The sequence below is a fragment of the Bufo gargarizans genome, chromosome 8 (genome assembly GCF_014858855.1).
Source record: "Bufo gargarizans isolate SCDJY-AF-19 chromosome 8, ASM1485885v1, whole genome shotgun sequence".
NCBI lineage: Eukaryota > Metazoa > Chordata > Amphibia > Anura > Bufonidae > Bufo > Bufo gargarizans.
This window is the reverse complement of record NC_058087.1, coordinates 14,198,838-14,220,443: the sequence shown is the minus strand read 5'-3', so window position 1 is coordinate 14,220,443 and position 21,606 is coordinate 14,198,838. Positions and strand designations below refer to the sequence as shown.

Genomic DNA, 21,606 nt, shown 5'->3' with positions numbered 1-21,606 from the left:
GCACGGATGCGATCGGCAGTGCAGCACTTACCTGGCTTGCATTCCAAAAGTTGCTGAAAGTGGAATACAGCCTGCTCGTAGTCCTGCTTCCTGAACATCAGATCCGCCATCATCTGCAGGGTGTATAGAGACATGGTCATGCAATAAGGATTTCTAATCGAACGGAATCTAATTTATTGTAATCTCAAATATCTAATCCGATGCATATTTTCTATCCAACCCATCTACCTAGTCATCTACCTATCCTAACCTACCTACTGTACCAATCCATCCATCTTCTCAGTGTCGTCTACCTATCTTCTATCCATCCATCTGTCCATGCGACCAACTGTCCATCTTCCCATCTACCTCTCTCTTTTTTAACATTGTCTAAATAGGTTTATAATGATGTGTTGATTCATTTCATCGTATATCTTCATAGTGGATTGGAGCTGTGTTTTTCTAACTCCATTCACACAACCTAAGGATTACATGATGAAACTCTGCATGGAGCCATCCCTACAGGGCAGATTGGCCATAGACCTTACAGGGAAATTTCCCGGTGGGCAGATGCCCAGGGGGGGGGGCGCGCAAGCCCCTATCTCTGCCGCTGGCTGGGTACAGAATAAGCTATCAGTTGTAATTAACTATGTGAGAATCAGGTACTCATATACCCGGCCAGCGACCGCACATGACCTCCTGAAGTCAACTATGTCCCGCGTCTCAGCCTCCTGCTCCATATCTTAATCTGTGACAACTGGAGGAGGAGGTGAGAAAATGGCAGCTATTGATGGCCAATTGAGAGGGACAGCTTTTGGGGAAACACTGTGGTATTTTGCTCTATGGTATTGCTGACTCCCCTACTTTTGTGGCCCCGCCTGTGATTTTAGACCCTCCCACCATATGGGGCAACTTTTAGGTATTTTTTCCAGGGCCACTAGGTTCCCAATCTGCCCCTGCATTACAATGAGGAACTAAATTAGTAAGGATTCATAACCTTAGTATTACACTCAATAAGAAGTCTGTATGGAAGCATTTATACTCCCCCTAGTGGTGGTTACAGAGAATACCACATTTTCAACAAGAAAGTTCTAAGACCTGACATACTGCAAAAATAAGTATATTACAATCGTATTAGGCATTAAGAAGCAATATATCCAGACTTTAAGCACCAGAAACCTTCTTTTTTCATAAAATCGCACTGCTGTCCCAAACAGTGCAAACAAATTTCACCAGGGGCGGACTGGGAACTTAAAGTGGTCCTGGAAAAAAATATTAAAAGTGCCCCCTTTTGGTAGTCAGGCACACATTGATGGAACGCAGGACCAGCAATACCATATTGTGGCACATTATACCACCCCGCCAAATACCACAGTCCATCACAAAATACATCCCCAAAAACTTCCACTGGCCGGCCGTGAGAAGGGCCCAGGCGGCCCCCTGGTCATCGGGAAATTTCCCTGTAAGGTCTATGGCCAATCCGCCCTTGAACTTCACGCTATGTAATCACATATTCTGTGTCCTTCATTTTGCAGTCCTTTATTAAAATGTATTCTTCACGTTGCCCATTCTGCCGTACTGCATTTCTACACTCCTCAACGTTGAAATTCCAACACCAAGAAGGAAAAGTCATGGAACTATGAAAATCACAGGATCGAGAGGCATGGTACTAATATACAAATGACAAAAAAACTGAAATGACCCAAAACATCTCAATTTTTTTTAACGTCGAGAATGAGTGCCACGCATAGAAGTACATGAACTTGCATGCTTTGGAATGCTATCAATGAGGTTATTCATGCCATGCTGAATGCACTTGGGCACACAAATCATCAAGATCCGCTGCTGGCAGCTCCCTTTGCAATGGGCAACCAAAGACAAATCTAGAGACACTGCCGGCCATGATACCCTGCAACACCTGCTACTTCCTCGATATGTATAACCTTACGGCTTGTCCTTCTTGGTGTAGCAATGTTGCGCAGTGTACTGTATATTCTGTGCTATGGTAGGCAGAAAGGATGCATACAGCATATGGCTGGTTTGGATTTATGGGATTTGCCTGTGTTTAAAAGCAGCATATTCAGTGTCTGGTATTTTCCAAATGGAAAATTGTTCTCCGTTTTCCACCAACAGAATGTCTCAGTGATGTCAGCCATTGACAAGTCCAGTATGGAAAACGACAGCACAAACGTTGCACAAAACTGCCAAATTCGGCAGAAAGAATGACATCATGTCAGTACATAGAGATTATTTTTTTTCTGCAGTTGGGCTCGAGTTTCTCTAAATGATGAAATGATAAGACTCAGACTTCTGCTTGACGTCGCTCTAGAACGCTCAATGTTTATCTGGCCTTGTATTCAGGGCACTGCGTGTTCTCACAAAAATGGGACTGACGTCTGTGACTCACATTATGCATCAGACATATTTAGACATTACTTCAGCTGACGCATAGGTAAATAACTGCATACGACGCTCTGCAGCCGCTGAGGTATGGCAAATTTTACCACATGACAGGAGGCTTCGTATTTTGCATTAAACTCTCTTTACTTACTCCACAGCAGTAAAGAAACAGTTAAAACAGTAACCAATCAAAATGCAATAGGAGGTAATATATTCTGAGCCGTGAGACTCCTCCTCCTCTTTCTTTACTGCTCCATCAGACAGACAGGTCAGAGTTTCTGCTCTCCCAATTATAAGGCTTTTGGGGTTACGTATTTCCATTTGAATGTTTTTCTATCTATCCTTGTGGTAATATTTAATGTCTACTACTACATTTTGGGGGGTTTGTGGCTCAAGCAAGAAATTTTCTCCTCAGTTTGGTCTCCCGTCCCTGTCTGGCCTTCTCACTCGGACGTGGAGGATAAGCTTTACTAGCCAATTTATTTATTTATTTATTTACTAGCACCCCCCCCCCCCCCCCAAAGGATTATTGTAAGGGGTAACGTTCACCCCATCTGCGAATATCGCGTCGCGATTTTTTGCCGCAAATTTTCGGCAAAAAATTTTCGCCGCGCATTTTTCGGCGAAAATTTTCGCTGCGCATTTTCGCTCGCGGCAACGGCGGGAATTATACTCGCATCTCGCGAGAACTGTGGCCGCCATTTTGGATAGAGACTCCATGTCCTCAGTGCTCGGTTTTTGCGGTAAGTCCATTACAACCATTTCCTCTTACTATTTGATATTGTGCTCCGTGTCAGAGCCCTCACTGTGTCTCTCCTCCTTCACAGCTCGGATTGCATAAGCCTGTCAGACGACCAGGCAGGGCTCTCAAATCTGTGGCCGTTTGTCCAGGCCTCACCACTGCAGGGTTCATTCCCTGGGCTTTGGGGTGTCGCCCCGAAATTGCTGCTGCTACAGAGGTGTCAGACATACATCCTCTATTCCTGGGTGCTGCCCAGTGTAAAAATCCCAATTTACCCTGCTGGGGTTATAGGTACTGCTGGTACCATCTCTATACATCCTCTATTCCTGGGCGCTGCCCAGTGTAAAAATCCCAATTTACCCTGCTGGGGTTATAGGTACTGCTGGTACCATCTCTATACATCCTCTATTCCTCGGTGCTGCCCAGTGTAAAAATCCCAATTTACCCTGCTGGGGTTATAGGTACTGCTGGTACCATCTCTATATACTTTATACTACCCTGTGCCAGGGTGTTGTTGGACAATGGACCAGAACGCTGCACAGCTTCAGGCCATGATTAATGAGGCAGTTGCTGCCTCGATGGAGAAGGCTTTCTCCAGAATTCTGACGGCGGCTGATAGGCCAGATGACCTCGCTGAGGTCCCGCAACAGGACTACGATTCCGAGGCTTCGGAGTCACAGGTTCGTGCCGACTCTCGGCCACAAAAACGCCATTGGAAAGGAGAGAAGGGCTCTGCTAATCCGGACAGGGGCAAGGCCCCCGCCAAGCGCGAAAAACCGTCTCCTCTCGCTCCCTCGCCTGAACATCAATACTCCTCGGACGAGGAGGATAAGCTTTCTCCGTCCATGAATATTCTGGACTCGTGGCAGGCCGCGGACTCCGACGTTCCGGAGGACGCCTGGGGCTCAGATGAGGGCGTGTTTTCCGGTGACCAAAAGGGCACCTTTCTCGAAACCGCCCAGCTACCCGACGACTCGGCGCCACTGCTGGAGGATGAGGAAACCATCCTGGACCCCTCCGGCCAACGTCTCTTCGATCCGAGAAACATCCGTCATCCACGTTCTGGGAACTGGACGCCTCCGGATCACCTCGCAAAGTTTATGCACCTATGGCTACGCAAACCTATGGACAAAACGATTCGCAACCGTTTACGATCCGAATGCCCTCGCCCTCTGTTACCCGACTTCGTGGCGCAAACTCCGGAGTTCGACCAGATCATGACCACCTTTATGTCTAGGGGTGGTCAGGACCCTCGCAAAGGGGTTGAGAAGGCATTCCACGGCGTGCAGGATAAGCTGTTGGACTCCATTGGTCCACTTTCCCGCATTTTGTATTTGGCGGATGATGCCCTAGCGCGATCAGAGGAGTTTGGCGCTAATATGGTTCGTGAATGGGCTCACGACATTAGAGAATGGGCTCAACGGTGCTTCTGCTTTGTAGGCAACGCCAACGTAGCCCTCTCTTCTGAGAGGAGGAAAGCAGCATTACTCCGTCTTGACGGAAAATTGGTGGAATTGGGCACCAAAGAACTAGGACCTCTGGCACAGGGCAAGCTATTTGGTGAGACTTTTCTGAAGGAGCTCAATAGACATGTGAATGTCTTTACCTCGCTTAACAAAGCACAGACCTCCATGAAGCGGGTCTTCCGAGCCAACTCCCAAAGGGGTGTTTTTGGAAGGGCCGGCCGCCACAGAGGCCGAGCAGCCAGCCGATTCTGGCCTTCGGGCCCCAGTTCTCAAAGGCCTCAACCGTTCTACCCAGAAACAGGCTATAGACAGCCTTTCTCCTTCACCAGAGGAGCCGACAGAGCTCGTGGATCACGTGCCCGGGGCAGGGCTCGCTTCAACTCCATCGGTAAGTCGTCACTGGTTGCAGGTACCTCTTCACTCATACAGCAGGTCGTATTTCCCTTTGTTTTCAGAACTGGGCGGCTATATCGTCGGACGCATGGATACTTCAGACGGTACAGGGTTACGTCATAGACTTCGTGGGACGTCCAGACCAGTCGATCCTGCCGCATCCTTTTCTCTGCTCCGCAGAGGACTACAGGTTGATAGCAAACGAGCTACTAGACCTCCACTCCAAGGGTGCGGTGGAGCCCGCACACGATCAGGGAGGCTTTTTCAGCAATCTTTTCTTGGTGAAGACAAAGACCGGGGATTTCAGACCAGTCTTAAACTTAAAAAAAGCTCAACTCCTACGTGCGATACAGGCACTTCAAGATGGAGGGCATACACCTTCTGAGGGACCTCCTTCGAGACGGAGATTGGTTCACGAGACTGGACCTCAAAGACGCGTACTTGTCGGTACCGGTCCACTCGACCTGCCGACGTTTCCTCAGATTCCTGTGGCAAGGTCGACCATGGCAGTTCACGTGCCTCCCTTTCGGCCTCAGTTCAGCCCGTGGTGTTTCACCAAGTTGCTGAAGCCTGTGGTCGCACATCTTCGTGCTCAAGGGATTCGGTGCATTATATACCTGGACGACCTGCTTCTGTTTTGCGACGACAGGTCCGGACTGACTCGGCACACACGTTTTACCGTCGACTTCCTGACCTCCCTAGGGTTCGTGGTGAACTTCTTGAAGTCGGAGTTGTCCCCGACTCAGACTGTCCAGTTTCTGGGATTCGAGATAGACTCCAGGTCCAGTACACTACGCTTATCAGCGACGAAGATCGCGGCTATCAAGAAGGAATTGCGCAGTCATCCGCTGCTTCTCCATTCCACTCCGTACTCTGGCTCGGATCGTAGGTCTACTATCCGCTTCCATTCAGGCCATTTCTCCCGGGACCGTTGGAACGGCCGAGCCATCTTCGGGAGCTCTCCCGACGTCGTTTTGGAGTCGGACGCCAGCCTTTGGGGCTGGGGCGCGACGGGCGGAGGCAGATCAACAGGAGGCGCCTGGACCGCTCAAGAGAGTCTTCTCCACATCAACTGCCTGGAACTGTTGGTGGGGTCGTTCGCTATCCGCAGTCTGGCGAAGGACAAGTCACATTGCTGTATTCTCTTGCGGATGGACAACATCTCGGCTGTCCGCTAGATCAACCGCCTGGGCGGAGCCCGTTCCCGTCTACTGTCGGAGGTGACGAAGGAGATCTTCGACTTCTGCCTTCCCTGCAACATTTCACTCAAGGCAGAATGCCTTTCAGCATGATCGCACGGACAATTCAATTCCTGAGGAATCAACGCATTTCTCTCCTGCTCGTCGCTCCGCTTTGGCGGAATCAACCGTGGTTCCCGGACCTTCTGGAGCTCTCCTACATCGATCCGTTGCTTCTACCGTCTTTCCCGATGCTCCTCACAGACCAGAAAGGGAATCCGCATCCCCTGGTACTCGAGGGCCGTCTCCTTCTGGTGGCTTGGGCTCTTTCCGGGGAGCCTGGCAGACCAGCGATTTATCGCAGGCAGCTAGAGACCTCATATGGGACTCCTGGGCTCCTGGAACTAGAAGATGTTACTTATCAGCTTGGGGTTCCTGGTCCTCTTGGTGCTGTGAACGGGACTTCGATCCATTTACGGCACCTGTGACCGCCATATGGAATTTTCTGTCACATTTGTTCTCTTTGGGCCGCTCCTATCGTTCTCTCAACGTGGTGCGCTCCGCTATTTCGGCGGCGCACGTTCCCTCTCTTGGTATCCCAATCGGTAGGGATCCACTTGTTTGCCGTTTACTTAGGGGTATAAGGTTGCAGAGACCTCCGGACCCCAGATATTCTCGGCTCTGGGATGTGGCCTTGGTTCTTCAGTTTCTGAGAGATTGGCCGACTAATACCTCCCTCTCTCTAAGACAACTGTCGGCCAAGTTGACTTTGTTACTTTGCCTCGTTTCCTTTCGTCGAGTTTCGGACGTACGGGCTTTCGACGTCGACGCCTTTTCGGTCTCTCCGGAGGGAGTTACCTTTCGGGTGTCTAGACGTACCAAGTCCAACTCTACGTCGGTCTTTTATCCCTTCTTTGCCTCAGAACCGCAACTTTGGGTCGTTTCTACCCTTACTCGGTACGTTGAGGTCACTTCCGCGCTTCGAACTTCTGCCTCGGGACAGCTTTTAGTGTCCTACCGAACGTTCCCGTCTCAACTACTACACTCGCCAGGTGGATACGGTGGCTTCTGTCTCCGGCGGGCGTGGACCCCTGTTTTGGGGCACATTCAGTTCGTGCGGCGGCTGCTTCCTCGGCCTTCTCGGCAGGCGCTTCTCTGACAGACATCCTACATTCGGCGGACTGGTCGAGGGAGTCTACCTTCAGGACATTCTACTTTCGTCCAAGCACGGGGGCGGCTATGTGTCTTGTGAATCAGCGTTAAAAATGCAAAATACGAAGCCTCCTGTCATGTGGTAAAATTGAAGATTATGCTAGCGCTAGTGTACTTATAATCTTAATTTTAGTAATGACAGGAGGCGAGTATTTTCCCACCTCTTTCCCACCCTTGGTAAGTGCTCGTGGGTAAGTATATGGTTTCACTTCCTTTTGCGTTTTAGCAGCCAAGATCCTTTTAAGTGATGTCATTTACTGTCATTTTATGTGGGTCATGCCTGCAAGCAGGTTCAGTTTCGGTTCCTAACCCATTTCACATTGTTTTTCAGTATAAATGCTTGAGGTTTCCGGTCCAACTTCAGGGAGTTTCTTCGTGTCGATCGGACTTCGTCTCACGGAGATCTGAGTGCGGACAGAAGGTCTTTTGATTCCGGTTACAGTTCACTCCGAATTTTCTTCAGGCTTTACAGTTACAGGACAAGGAGTTTGTTCGGTGGTTGTCACGACCCTCGGTCTTGGTCGTGACTCCTTGGGAGCCGCATGCGGTTGCTCGCGTTTTGGAGTTCGTCAACCGCAGCTGGGGGCACTTAGTGGTTGCCTCAGGTGCGGTTGTCACGGACAACAGTCATGCGTGCGGTTGCCCTTGGCAACGTGTTTTATATGTGTGCACATTCCCTGTTTGGTGTCCACAGGGTTTGAGTTGTATGCACTTCCCCTTTTAGTTGCTGTCCTCCCTTCCATTGGTGTTGGAAGGGTTAATCCCCTTCTGTGTGTTGTGAACATTGGGTGTGTCTCTGTGTGGGTGTGACCTCAGGCCTCCTTATATGTTGGTGTGTTGGAGTCTGAGGGTTCAGTTTGGATTTGGCTCAGCTTGGTGTGGAGCTCTGCTCCTGGGCTGTTTGTAATCCTGTCTGTGTGAGCCACCCTTATTTATTATTCTGTTTCCCTTGCTGTGTCTGTTGTCCCCTCCGGTGTGTTTGTCATTCCTCTCCCCACCTGGTGTATGTAGTTGTGGTGTGGGTTGTGTCTGAGAGGTTTGATTATGGTGTGTGATGGCTCCGAAAGGGGCGTGCTTACCCGGAGGGGTTAAGCGAAGGCAAGACCGTGGGTTTCCCAGCCCGGAGCCTCTTTCCATCTTGGCTGCGGCAGGTAAGAGTAGATAACATTGTTATTGTGCTTTGTGTCTTACCTGCCGTACGGTTTCCCCCATTGCCTTGCATCCTGTCAGCTACTGGGCCTCTGGAGACGCCAGTCATCCGTGTCGAGGATGCACAGGCATTCTCTGCCCTGTCATCAGGCCTAGGGTGTAGCAGGGATAGCAGGGTCCTAGGTTGGAGAGTATGAGCCCCCTTACCTTATGAGGCGGCTCATACGCTAGGAGTCCAGGGAGAGCGCTTAGGGTTACGTGAGGAGGTGACCAGCTCCCTGTTCCCTGCTATCTGGCGTTGCAGCATCAGCTATTGCACGGTGGGGGGTTTTCCCCACTCCCCACCGTGACAGTGGTTCGTGGTTTAAGAGACATTGACTTTAGTTTGTCCAGTTTTTCTGATGTAGCATGCGAAAGAGGAGGAGGAGTCTCACGGCTCAGAATATATTACCTCCTATTGCATTTTGATTGGTTACTGTTTTAACTGTTTCTTTACTGCTGTGGAGTAAGTAAAGAGAGTTTAATGCAAAATACTCGCCTCCTGTCATTACTAAAATTAAGATTATAAGTACACTAGCGCTAGCATAATCTTCAATTGTTCCAGCTCCTATCAACATTCCCATTAAGTCTTCGTATCTAGTAATCAAGGGAATTAAAAACATATAGGGGGTCATTTAATAAGCTGAAATATGCCTATATTAGGCGTATTTCATGCGCAGATTGTGGCGCAACTGTGAATTTACCCCGTTCACACCAGGTCTAAAAAGGCGGGCGTGGCATGGGCGTGGAAGGGAATGGACCGGCAGGCCCGTCTCATTCACCATTTTCTTCACCTGTTACAGGAGTAGAAAAGGGTCTAAAGCAGGCATGCTCAACCTGCGGCCCTCCAGCTGTTGTAAAACTACAACTCCCAACATGCCCTGCTGTAGGCTGTCTGGGCATGCTGGGAGTTGTAGTTTTGCAACAGCTGGAGGGCCGCAGGTTGGGCATCCCTGGTCTAAATGTAAGACAGGTAGGAAGCTGGCGCTGGATACGCCGAAGTTATAAAGAGGCCGCTGTCTCAACATAACTACGGCAGATCCATCGCCAGCTTAGGGCTTTATTAAGACCGGCGTCTAAACGCTGTTCCTAATAAACGTGCCCCGTAGTGCCCTAGGCCACAATGGAAATGTAAACCCTTTCATTGCCCCAGACCACCATGGCTGCAGAAATAAAGGAAAGGCACAACATAGAGTCCTAAGAACAGATGCTCCAGAATTGTTATAGAGAGGAGTTCACATCAGAAGAGGTGAAAGGTCCTCTTTAAACGTAATGTGCAGCAATATTTATGTAAATGGTATTCAATATAGAGGGTTACCTATGCACTAATCACATATATAACCTGTATTACTGTACTAAAGTGGGCTGGAAGCCCTTTCAAGATTATATTTGTAGTCTTTCATATGTGCAGAGACGAAAGCGCCTAAATGTCCAAGACATGCCTATATCTTTCGTATATCTATGGGTTCTAAGAGGGTTCGGCAGCCAGTACTTTTGGATGACATCAATATGTGATTGGTGGGGGTTTGACTCGCGGCACCCCTGCCCACCAGCTGTTTGAAGAGGCGGTGGCGCTCCCACCAGCACTACTTCTTTGTGTGTTATCTCAGAAGTGCGTGTTCCAGTCACTTGAATGGGTCGAGTACTTGTAATTACCCTGCGCCGCCGCTGCAAGCGAGACGATAAGCAGCGTGATCTTGAAGAGGAAAACAATGCTCGCACGAGTGCCGCCTCCTCTTCACGGGGGGTGCAGCGATCAGATACTGATGTCATCAATATGTACTGGCTGCACAGCCCTTAACCCCTAAAGAGGTGACACGGAAGATGGTCTTGGACCTTCAACCTTCAAGGCAGACTGACGTGGACACCACCACATTGATACTAAGGAGTGCTGTCCATCCCTACATTGCTCTGACATGGACAGTGACAGCAATTCTGTACTTCTGAAATCAATTCAAGACCCTTCAGGAGGACTGCAATAAATCTCCATGTGATACAGGTGTGATAGAGTACAAGCCCCCATGGCCCGGCTCATGTGGTGTATGTGAATAACTACTGTACAGACGTCTGGCTCACCATCGCAGCTGCCTCATTGTGTTGGTCGTTCTTCAGTAGGAGGGCGCACTGCTGCTGGCAGGAATCAATGTCATCTTGAGCAAGATACAGATGTGCCAGCTCCATAATAACCTACACAGTGATAGAAAAATGGTCTTTAAACATTTACCACAAGCTCTTATCCTCCACTAATCATCTGTAGATAAGGTGAGCTACAGCTCAGGTCAGGAAGGGGTTAATGGGGGGGGGGGGTGTCACTGATGCCTTTCTGGCTAGAATAAGGTAAATGTTCATACATTTACACACCACCAATCTGAGGCAGCACCAGAAGGGTAAAGCTGGTCAAACCCGTTAGATGGGCGAACTTACCAACATTGGCGGGATCAGCCAACCGTCTAATGTGTATTTCTATTCACTATAATGCGATCAGTCGAGTTTCCGGGCATGGTTTGTTTTTTGCGCAGAAAGTCAGCATTCTTGCCAGACATCCAATGGATCCCATAATAGTTAAAAGGATCTGGCGGGTCCCACTCCTCTGCCAAACCAAAGTACCAAAATGCCAAAATGCAGATGCGGATGTAGCCTAGGCTACTTTCATACTTGTGTTGGTAATTTCGGTATTGAGATCCGGCAGAGGCTCTCAATTAAACGGATCCGTTGTGATTTTACACCTCATGATGCACCCGTTCCGTTAAAAGGCGGTTGTGTGAAATCAAAACGGAAGAAAGCGGATTGATCACTAAATACATTGAAAGTCAATGGGTGATGGATCCATTTTTTTAGGCTCCTAAACAAATGGATCAGTCAACATTGACTTACATTACTTTCAGCGCAGGATCCGTTTTTTTGATCGGACACAAAACCGCAGCAGAAGACGTCCTGATGCATCCTGAATGGATCTCTTTCCATTCAGATTGCATGAGGACTAAACGGAAAGGTTTTTTTCCGGTATTGAAAACCTCTGCCGGATCTCAATACCAGAAAACAACAGCGCAAGTGTGAAAGTAGCCTAAGATGGGCACTTCTTTATTCACAGCAGCTGCAAAACGGTGAAAGGTGGAACTTATTACTGATCGGACATTTATGGTACACCCTGTGAATATAGTGAATATGCCACAAATGTCGGGATGGAAATACCCCTTTAATGCCAGCAGCACCTCTATTCGAGCCTCGGGACACTTCTTACCTTATTGTCTGTTTCGCAGTAAACTAGTGCTTCTTTATAAAATTTTATTGCCTTTTCATAGTCTCGCTGGACTGCGGCATGTCTGGCGATTTCTGCCGAAATCTCTGCTGCCAGAGACTTCTGGACAGGAACGGCATCTGGCTGTTCAAGCTGAGCTCCCTTCAGCACCCTGGCTTGTATCTCTCGGGCCTGTTGACATAGACAGGTACATGAGTTAACATTGAATATTTGCAAATGTCTGTTATTCCCCAGCCCCCCTCCCCACCATCTTCTCCCACTGATGCGATACTGACAGCCTACCTAAGGGCAAGCTAACAATTTTGTGGAGCTGGAGAACCCCTTTAATATAACTGGTGCGCTTTGTAAAAGCCACAAAATGGAAATAAGTTGTGGTTTATAGTTTATAGTAATGTTCATAATATAGATCCAATTAATATAGAAAGAAAATCAAGGCAACCCTAAGCTCTACACTTAAATGGGTATTCCCATCTTAGACAATGAGGGCATATCACCAGGATATGCCCCCATTGTCTGATAGGTGCGGGTCCCACCGCTGGAACCCGCACCTATATCGAGAACGGAGCAGGGAGCGCTGTGGCTGGAGGACCCCAGATTTCCCGGGGTCCGTCCACCACCAAGCGCTAATCCCTGCCTCTCCCATAGAAGTGAATGGGAGCGTGGGGCCCATGCTCCCATTCATTTCTATGGGGCAGGCGGCAATAGCCGAGCCATTGCTCGTCTATTTTCGGCGGCCCCATAGAAATGAATGCAGGGCGGCTGAGCATGCACAGTGCGCTCTCCTTCACTTTCGGGGCTTCGTTCTCGATATAGGTGCGGGACCCGCACCTATAAAGACAATGGGGGCATATCCTAGCAATATGCCCCCACTGTCTGAGATGAGAAAACCCCTTTAAAGGGGTTGCCTTATTTTAGCAAATGGGATTTATCATGTAGATAAAGGTAATACAAGGCACTTACTAATGTATTGCGATTGTCTATATTGCCTCCTTTGCTGGCTGGATTCATTTTTCCATCACATTATACACTGCTCTTTTCCATGGTTACGACCACCCTGCAATCCACCAGCGGTGGTCGTGCTTGCACACTACAGGAAATAGCCGTGGGAGTACGCATAGGCTGTTGCTTTGTCCTATAGTGTATAAGCACAACCACTGCTCCTGGATTGCAGGGTGGTCCTAACTAGAGATAAGCAAATCGAAGCTGACGAAGTTGAATTCGTTCCAATTCTGAACGAATGCTAATTCCCTCGCGCTTTGTGGTAACGAATCACAATTTCTTTTTAACATGGCGGCTAAAATGGCAGCTACACGTGTGAGGACATGGGGCAAGGAACTCTGGGAAGGCGGGATGACCCATAATGCCATGCATGCCACCAATCAGCAGCCAACCAGCCCTGTGATGTCACAGCCCTATAAATACGGCGGCCATCTTAGATTCTGCCATTCACCATCGCACTTTGTTCAGGGACAGACGTTTATGCGGGCGCTAGGGAGAGTGAAAGAAAACCTCATTGTGAAAAAAAAAAAAAGCGTTTTATAAGTGCACGACAAGGATTGGGAGGAACCATTTCACATCATCTAAGTGCAGGGACAGACGTTCCAGGGGCTCGGGAGAGTCATACCGAAAACATCATTGGGAAAAAAAATACGATCTACAAGTGCAGGGAAAGATTATTTGGGGATACAAATAGTCATTATACAGCTCTGTCATTCCAGCAATTTGTTGTAGGGGTGCAAGTGCTATGTTGAAAAGCCTTTAGTGGTTTATATCAGTGGAAAAAGAGAAATATATATTCTGTTCACTTCTGCAGCTATATACGGTGAAAGCGCTTAGTGCCCTATTATAGCACAGTACGAGAAAGTGCCCTATTATAGTACAGCTGCAGGGGTCGAAGAATGTCAGGAGCTCCTGTATATTAGGACCCCCCAGTGCACGCTGTATATCGAGAAGACTCCAATGCTCGGCTCACGCTGAAGCTGCTTAGTCCAGATTTTAGCAAATCGACTGAGTCAAATCAATAAAGTGCCCCAGTGTCTTGCTCAGAGTCTCTGTCACTAGAATATGGTCCCCTCAGCTGGTGAAAGATTCCTTTTAAGAGGGTTCAGGACTTTTCTGTTCATGGCCAATCCTACTTCAGGGACCCCACCGATCTGCAAGAACCCAGGTGGCTGCATTGATGAACTATAGGAGAGCTAATTCATGGCATAATGATCAAGATCTCGGCTTGCTGTCATTCAATAGAAGCCCGCTTACTTCCGGTGGATACAAATCTGCCCTGCTCATATGAAGCACGCACAGGCGGTGGCTCATTACAGTACAGCTGTCTGTTATCTGTGTCAGTGCCCCTATGTATCCATCACATACAAAGAAAATTGGCTTTATTTTCTGAAACCAGAATACAGTTTTCAAAGACCCCCAAAATTTGCACAAAGGCAGAGAGTGCTATAAAGTAACAAAAGCAGACTTACCTGTCCGATCCCCCATTGCTCCAGGGCTTCCTTCCAGCCTTTGCTGCCGATACTGCATCGATTACACCCCTGACAACCTCACTTGATTGCTGCAGTAAATTACCGACATCTCCGACTACCCCATGTGACCTCAGAGGCCTGGAATGATCTTGTGGAGTAGTCGATGCAGTGGCGGAAACAAAGCCTGGAAGGCTCCACAAGATCGGAGCCACAGCAAAGGCAAGAGATCAGTCCGGTAACACCACTTTCATCAGTTCATAACACCCTCTACCTCCATTTTATGGGGGGTTTTAAAAAAAAGAAAATACTTTATTATGCGAGATTTGTGTGTGCGGAAAACGTGGGAAAGAAAATCTCATGGTTACCCTTTGTAAAGAAACAATTGCATCTTCGGTCTTTTCCATCTTGCCGTAGGTTTTGGCAAGAAGAACAAAATAGCGGCTGTCGTCCATAAGTGGTGATAATTCATTCACTAGAAAGAAAACCAGAGCAATGGACGGGGTTAACCATCACAACACATTAGGCCCTGGTCACATTGCGTCACAGCCTGCCATTAAAAAAATAGGCTGGAAGCATTGCCTGATGTACAGCTCCGGTGCGTGCTGCTGCAGTGACCTATGTGGCCCATAGACTCCCATGCTAGAAGAATTCTGGGGATGCCTCTACATAGTAAAGCATAGTTAACGTAGTGTATCCGATTCCCAGCCATTCTTTTGGACTTTGTTGACCTATGGATCCATTTGTCGTATATACACTAACACAGAGTTTCACGTGATGTGACCTGGGCCTTACAGCATACATAAACTTTAAAGGGGTATTCCAGTTATAACAAGTTATCCCTATATATAGGATAGGGGATAACTTTCAGATTGGATGGGGGTTCTACCTCTGGGACCCCCACCGATCAAGAGAAGAGGGCCCACTGAAATGGACGGAGCAGCCGGTTAGAAGACCTGGCATAGGTTGTCTCCAATACAAACATGCCACTAGTGTATTTGTTACCGAGACTGGGATGATGACCACCCTGGGCCCCAGATCTATAAGGACCCTAAAAACGCCCGTCAAGTAGTACACCTACCAGTGTCATGATCCAGCGCCTGCTGGAGGACCTTCTCTGCTTTTTCATATTGCCTCAGTTTAAGTAAGAGCTCTGCCAAATCGTAACGGAGGAAGTTCTGGTGACTGCTTTTCAGGGCGGTTTCATAGTAGCTGATCGCCTAAGGACAAAATTATAATGCAGAAACATTAGTACTGCATACACTGCACCAGGAAAAGGGGGGAAGGCGGTGACAGACATGCACCTTGGTGTAGTTATGAGTCTTGATCAAGGCTTTCCCAATCTTACTGGCCAGGGCTCCTTCTTTAGGATTCTTCCTCAATGCCTGTTCATATATCTCAATGGCTTTTTCGGGCTATTAGGGAAAAAGATTCTTAACAGTAAAACATGCAAAGGAAATGATACACAACCATTACATCTATCCAGACAAACACTAAAGAAATATATACCTATATACCCTACATGCATTATAAAAATACAAATATATTGAGCATACATACATATACAGATCCAGGGGTGCATCGCCAACAAGGCAACTGTCTCAGGTGGCGCCACCTTGGGAAAAAGTGGGAGGCAGTGACGGCAGGGCTGTGAGCAATGATGGATTGCATTGTGGAAGCGCTCATCTCTCAATTTTCAACTGTATCGCCATCCTCAGGAAAGAGATACAGTTAAATGCTGCAACGGGACACGGGAACGATGCCTCCTTGCCCTGCCGCTCCCTCTGATAGGCTTTGGTTCTACTGGGTCCACAAAAAGGGGGTATTTCTATTGGCACACATTATGATGGGCATTTTTTGTACTGGCACCCATTATAAGAGGGGTCTTTTTTGTACTGGCACACATAAGGGAGGTACTTTTTGTACTGGCCCAGATTATGATGGAGCATTTATTTCTACTGGCACACTATATAAGGAGTTATTTTGTACTAGTGCACAGTAGGAGACATTTTTTCTACTATCGCACATTATAAGAAGAATTATTACGACTAGGGGCATTATGGTGGACTTTATTACTACTGGGAGTCTATGGGGAACATAATTACCAGTATGGGCACTATGGGGAGCATTATTACTTCTGGGGCACAATGGGGAGCATTATTACTTCCGGGGCACAATGGGGAGCATTATTACTTCTGAGGCACAATGGGGAGCATTATTACTTCCGGAGCACAATGGGGAGCATTATTACTTCTGAGGCACAATGGGGGGGCATTATGTTTACAACACTCTAAGTGTCTTGTCATTTCCATAATTACGGTTATTTATTCTGTACTGTACAGTTACATTTTCTAATACATTTTCTGTCCTAATTCTTTACTGTTTTCAAGATCTGTGCTTGCTGTTATTGAATCTAAACCATTATTTACTTTCAGTAAATTAAAATCTGTCCTGATGTAGTGAAGGAGAGAGATTTCTTGAGTCGTCAGACATGGTTCTTACCTCCTGAATATTCATATAGGCGTCTCCCAGTAGGAGGTATGTATGAGAGCTAGGTATTTTCTCTACCAGATCTCTGGAAAGGAAAAATATTCTAAATCAATATATATCATATTTTGTATGAAAGGACCAAGTTTACACGTCACATCTGAAAAACTGGTGAGGACACAGCTGCCTGTAACACGTGAATTAGATATCATTTGATAATATACAGCGCCAATATTGTTAATATACAGGGGATGTAGTAGGCTATAAACAGTATGGTTAGGAGTACTGGGTGGACCCAAAGCAAAGAGTTTGAGCCCACGCTAAGGATTTTAGGATTTCTAGTGCAGCGTGCACTGGGAGCGCTGGGGTCCAAAAAATTTTAAAACTGACATAAAACTTTGTAAAACTACTTTATTCATCAATGTAGAACCTTAAGATTTCCCCTTTTGATCTTCTCTAAGTCTATGCAGGGTACTTGGATGCACTGCAACCGATAAACCGCTCAGGTCACTAGATTTTGGCAAACAGTTCCAAGCACCTCACCTATAGCAGCTGATGTAGAGCTTCTTATCCTTCCGGTGCTGCAGGTAGATGTCAGCCATTTTCTCCTTGGTCTGGACATAATAAGGCTGCTCTGGAGAAACATTTCGGAGCATGGATAAAGCTTGCTCCACGTCCCCGTGTGTCAGCGCCAGCTCCGCATTGGCTATCATGACGCGCAGTTCCTCCGGTGTCCCCGAGAATTCATTGATCGCATCTTGTAAGACTTTAGCTGCTTCATGCTGTACATGCACAGAGAGGAAAAGGAAAGGTTACAAGCTAAGGGTAAGTTCAGATGTAGAGGACAGATATGGATTTCTGCCACAAATCCCCAGAAAATGACAGTACAATACATGTACGCCAAGTTCTGAAAACGCCATCCACATGTAGCGGAAATTTATCAGACGGTATAACGAGCACGCTGCAGAAATGCTGTGTATTTTCACTGCAGATATCATCCCTTCAAGTTACAAGTACAGAGATGAAATCATCCGCAGCACTACCGCATCTGCCAGATTTTGCTATGGAATCGCTGCAGATCCGTGGTGGAAAAATTCAGCCATGTCTACCCTAGGGTAAACATTTCTTTTGGTTTCTACTTGTTAAAGAAGACAGTTCACCACTCGCGAGATGTCTGCTGTAGTAAGTAAATGTATTCCCCATGAAAACACATTTTACGTTAAGTACAAAAATCTAGTTTTCTAATCTGTATGATTAAGGGCACACAGGCTTGAACATGGGACGTTACAGAGCAGTCCCCAAGGGTGGGCATAACAAGCAACCCTCCCGTCAATCAGAGAACCGTTGTCTGCAAAACTCTACGTGCCAGAGAAGAGTCAGCAGACGTAAAGGTGTGCACTCTATAAAACTTGCAAAATGGGAGGGCTACAAACCGGAAGTGAAAAGGACCCACTGCGAACCGGAGAAATCTCTGATTACTGACGCAAAAGGGCACGTGAAGATAAGCATCCTTGTGGACAGGTACTCCCCCGATTCCATGGACGCAATGATCGACCTCAGGGACTCCATTCGGAAACTGCGGATGCGAAGGAAGCAGGCGAGTGCCTTGAGGTCCAGAACGGGACGGACCGTCCCCTCTTTTTTGGGAATTACAAAGAGATTGGAGTAAAAACCCCAAAGACGGTCTTGCGCAGGGACCGAAACAATCACCCTCTGCCGCAGCAGCGTGCAAATTGCCTGAAAAAAGGAATCTGTGGCTGAGCTCTCTGCAATGACCTACCTCACCCACGCATCCGAGACGTGAGCCAGCCAGACATGCCGACACAAATGAAGCCGGCCGCCCACCCGAATGGAGTTAAAGGACTTGGAGGCCCTGTAGACGGGAATGCCAGGAAGGGTGAGGCTTGAAGGAAGGTTTGTGCTTCTGGTCCGTGGCCGAGTTATCGGACGCCCTCTTGGGGCTGGAAAAACTCTAAAAGGGGCAAAAAAAAGGCTTCCATTTTTCCTACCTATTAGACCGCCCCCTGTTCTGTGGCAAATCCATGCTCTTACGACCTGCAGCGTCTGAAATTATCTCATCCAGGCGTTTACCAAACAGTCTGCTGCCAGTAAAGGGGAGGGCAGTTAGGGTCCGCTTTCAAGCATTATCTGCTGCCCAGCAGGAGAGCCATAGGGTACGGCGAATAGCCACCAACAGGGCTGAAGAGCGAGCCATAAGCCTTGCCGCATCCAAAGATGCTTCACATATATAGGCAGATTTTGCAAACGCTTCCAGCTTCTTATCTCTGATATCAGAGAAAGAAGCCCCATCCGCCATTGGCAAGGTAGTATGCTTAGCCAAGTGGTAAAAGGGCGAGTCCACTATAGGTGAGGACGACCATTTTTTTGTCAAATCCTCTGGAAAAGGATAAAGGACGTTCAAGCGTTTTGGCAAACGAAAACGTCTATCAGTAAAATTCCACTCCTTGGAAAGAGAGGAATTAAACTCCTGGTGGTTGAGGAAACACTTGTGCGAGCGACGGGACCTTCTAAAGGAAAAACCCGAGCTGGCAGATGATGGTGCGGGATTCTCAACCTGCAACGTCCGTAATAAGATTGTACACCATGGAGGACAGTTTGTACGACTGACCCTCCGGCGAGAAAACAGCCTCATATGACCCCCCCCCCTACTCGGTACATGCCTCTTCCACTGAGAACACGTCGGAGTGATACTCTCCAGCAGGAGGAGGAGAGGCCGATAAAACGGGAGACACAGACACCCTTTTGGGGGAGGATGTTCTGGCCCATTTTGCGGTATGACCTCGATGGGCATACTCCCCATGATCCCCAGAGTCGGACCGGTCAGAGGACTGCCTTGCCGAAAAACAGACCAATATTTCCACAATGGTCTTGTTGACATTGGAGACATCCTGTACCACCCTAGACAGGGAACGCGCCCATTCTACCATAGGCTGGGCAGCAGGAACCATGGGGTCTGGGGTCGAGCCACTTGATGGCGGAGCCGCACACGCAGAGCAGAGGGAGTCTGACTGAAAGGATGGAAATTTTGTGCGAAACGACGCACAGGCAAAATGACGCACCAAAGGGACCGGCCGCTTCGGGACTTGGCCTCAGACATAATGACAACCCCCATCTAAATGAGGAAGAGGGGAAGGTTAGGCCCTGTAAGTAGGGACAAACAGCACTTACCAAGCCTGTGTCCTGCAAGCAGCAAGACCAGCGTCAGCGTCCTGCCAGGTGCTTTAAATTCCGAAAGTGGGCAGAGCCCACTCTCCCTCTGCTTAGCTGGCCCTGCCCCCACAATGACGCAGCCCGCCATCTCTGCCTCCCCGGCCGCACCAAGACGCCGGCCAGGGGAAAAAAACACCGCCGAGCAGCAGGAGAATGTGGTGTGCGGTTGCAGAGCAGTAGCTGCTAATGTGCCCCTGAGCCCTGAATGCCAACACTGCACCCCAGGACAGCCAAGTACATATTACAGGTGACTGTACTGTCACCCTGCATACCCTAACCCCCCAACAGCAGTGACATCCTGGAGAACAAGGAGAACATACAAGCTCCATGCAGGTGGTACTGTTGGTTAGATTCAAACCCAGGACTCCAGTGGTGCAAGTCAACAGTAATGACTACTGTCACCATGGTGCCAATGTTTAAAAGGGGTTGTGTCACTTCAGCAAATAGCATTTATCATGTAGAGAAATACGAGGCACTTACTAATGTATAGTGACTGTCCATATTGTCTGCTTTGCTGGTTTGATTCATTTTTCCATCACATTATCGACTGGTTGTATCAAGGGGTTACGACCACCCTGCAATCCAATAGCGGTGGTCGTGCTCGTACACTATTGGAAAATGTGCCAGCCTCTTTGGTGGTCTCCGACATCGGACCCCCACAATCATAAAATTATGGTATATCCTAGTAATCTGCCATCACTATATACACACACACATACTCTAAGTAATCTACTTTGTCTCATCTGTGATGACAGAAGGTCCATTACCTGTTCCCCATTCCTTCGATGACAGTCTACAAGCTCCAGGAAGATGGACACTCTGTCACTTGCACTGACTTCTATTTTTCTTCCTTTTGATTTCAGGGAGGATCCAGCCTTTTTCATCCCGGGTAAGCTCATGGCTATCTGCAGCGTTTTGATGGCCTCCTGAATTTCTCCCATTCGTTTCTGGGTCTGAGCTTTAAGCAGATTGTAGAGCGGATATTCACGTATCTGCAAGAAGAAGCATTTGTATGACAGCAAGGAATCTTCCATTCAGATTAACGGAAAACTGTATCAGTGACCGCTTAAAGAGGTTTTCAAGGCTCCAGATATTGATGACTTATCCTCAGGCTGGGTCACCAACATGAGATTGGTGGGTTCCAGCACCAGGTACCCCAGGGATCAGTTGCTCCCGGCAGGTGCCGAAACTACTATTTGAATTGGGAAAAAAAAACAAAAAAAGCCCCATCCAGCGTTAACAATGGCATGCATATACAACCATATAACCTACAAACTTGTACCCCTACACGGGGACAAAAGTCATGTCCACAGGAAAAAAATTTTTTTTTTATTATACAGCTTTATTACATCAAATAAAGACAAAAAATAATGAATACACATACATAAATAGCTCAGGGGTAATACTATCAGAAAGGTAACAATCACCTAAATATGCTATATAAAATCACAGACCCCCAAGTCTCACTGCCCCCAAAGAGAGTGTAATACAACAGTTGAAATAATCACCGATGAGATAGAGGAAAAATATAAGTAATAAAAAGCCCCAGCCGATATCCAATAGTAGCTAGTATCTACAGAAAGGACGTCCCATGATGGATAGA

General features: G+C 47.8%; 1 protein-coding gene across 1 annotated transcript in view; it reads right to left on the bottom strand.

Annotated features, from left to right (window-relative positions):
- Positions 1–21,606, bottom strand: part of TTC21B (tetratricopeptide repeat domain 21B) — a 71,421-nt gene that overhangs the window by 18,952 nt on the left and 30,863 nt on the right. Inside the window, exons 14-22 of the mRNA XM_044303163.1 lie at positions 20,771–20,995; positions 17,316–17,554; positions 16,788–16,860; positions 15,590–15,700; positions 15,367–15,505; positions 14,654–14,760; positions 11,800–11,988; positions 10,635–10,745; positions 32–113 (exon numbers count right to left, since the gene is read on the bottom strand). Coding sequence (XP_044159098.1) covers positions 32–113; positions 10,635–10,745; positions 11,800–11,988; positions 14,654–14,760; positions 15,367–15,505; positions 15,590–15,700; positions 16,788–16,860; positions 17,316–17,554; positions 20,771–20,995 — 1,276 coding nt within the window. The remainder of the gene's footprint in view (positions 1–31; positions 114–10,634; positions 10,746–11,799; positions 11,989–14,653; positions 14,761–15,366; positions 15,506–15,589; positions 15,701–16,787; positions 16,861–17,315; positions 17,555–20,770; positions 20,996–21,606) is intronic.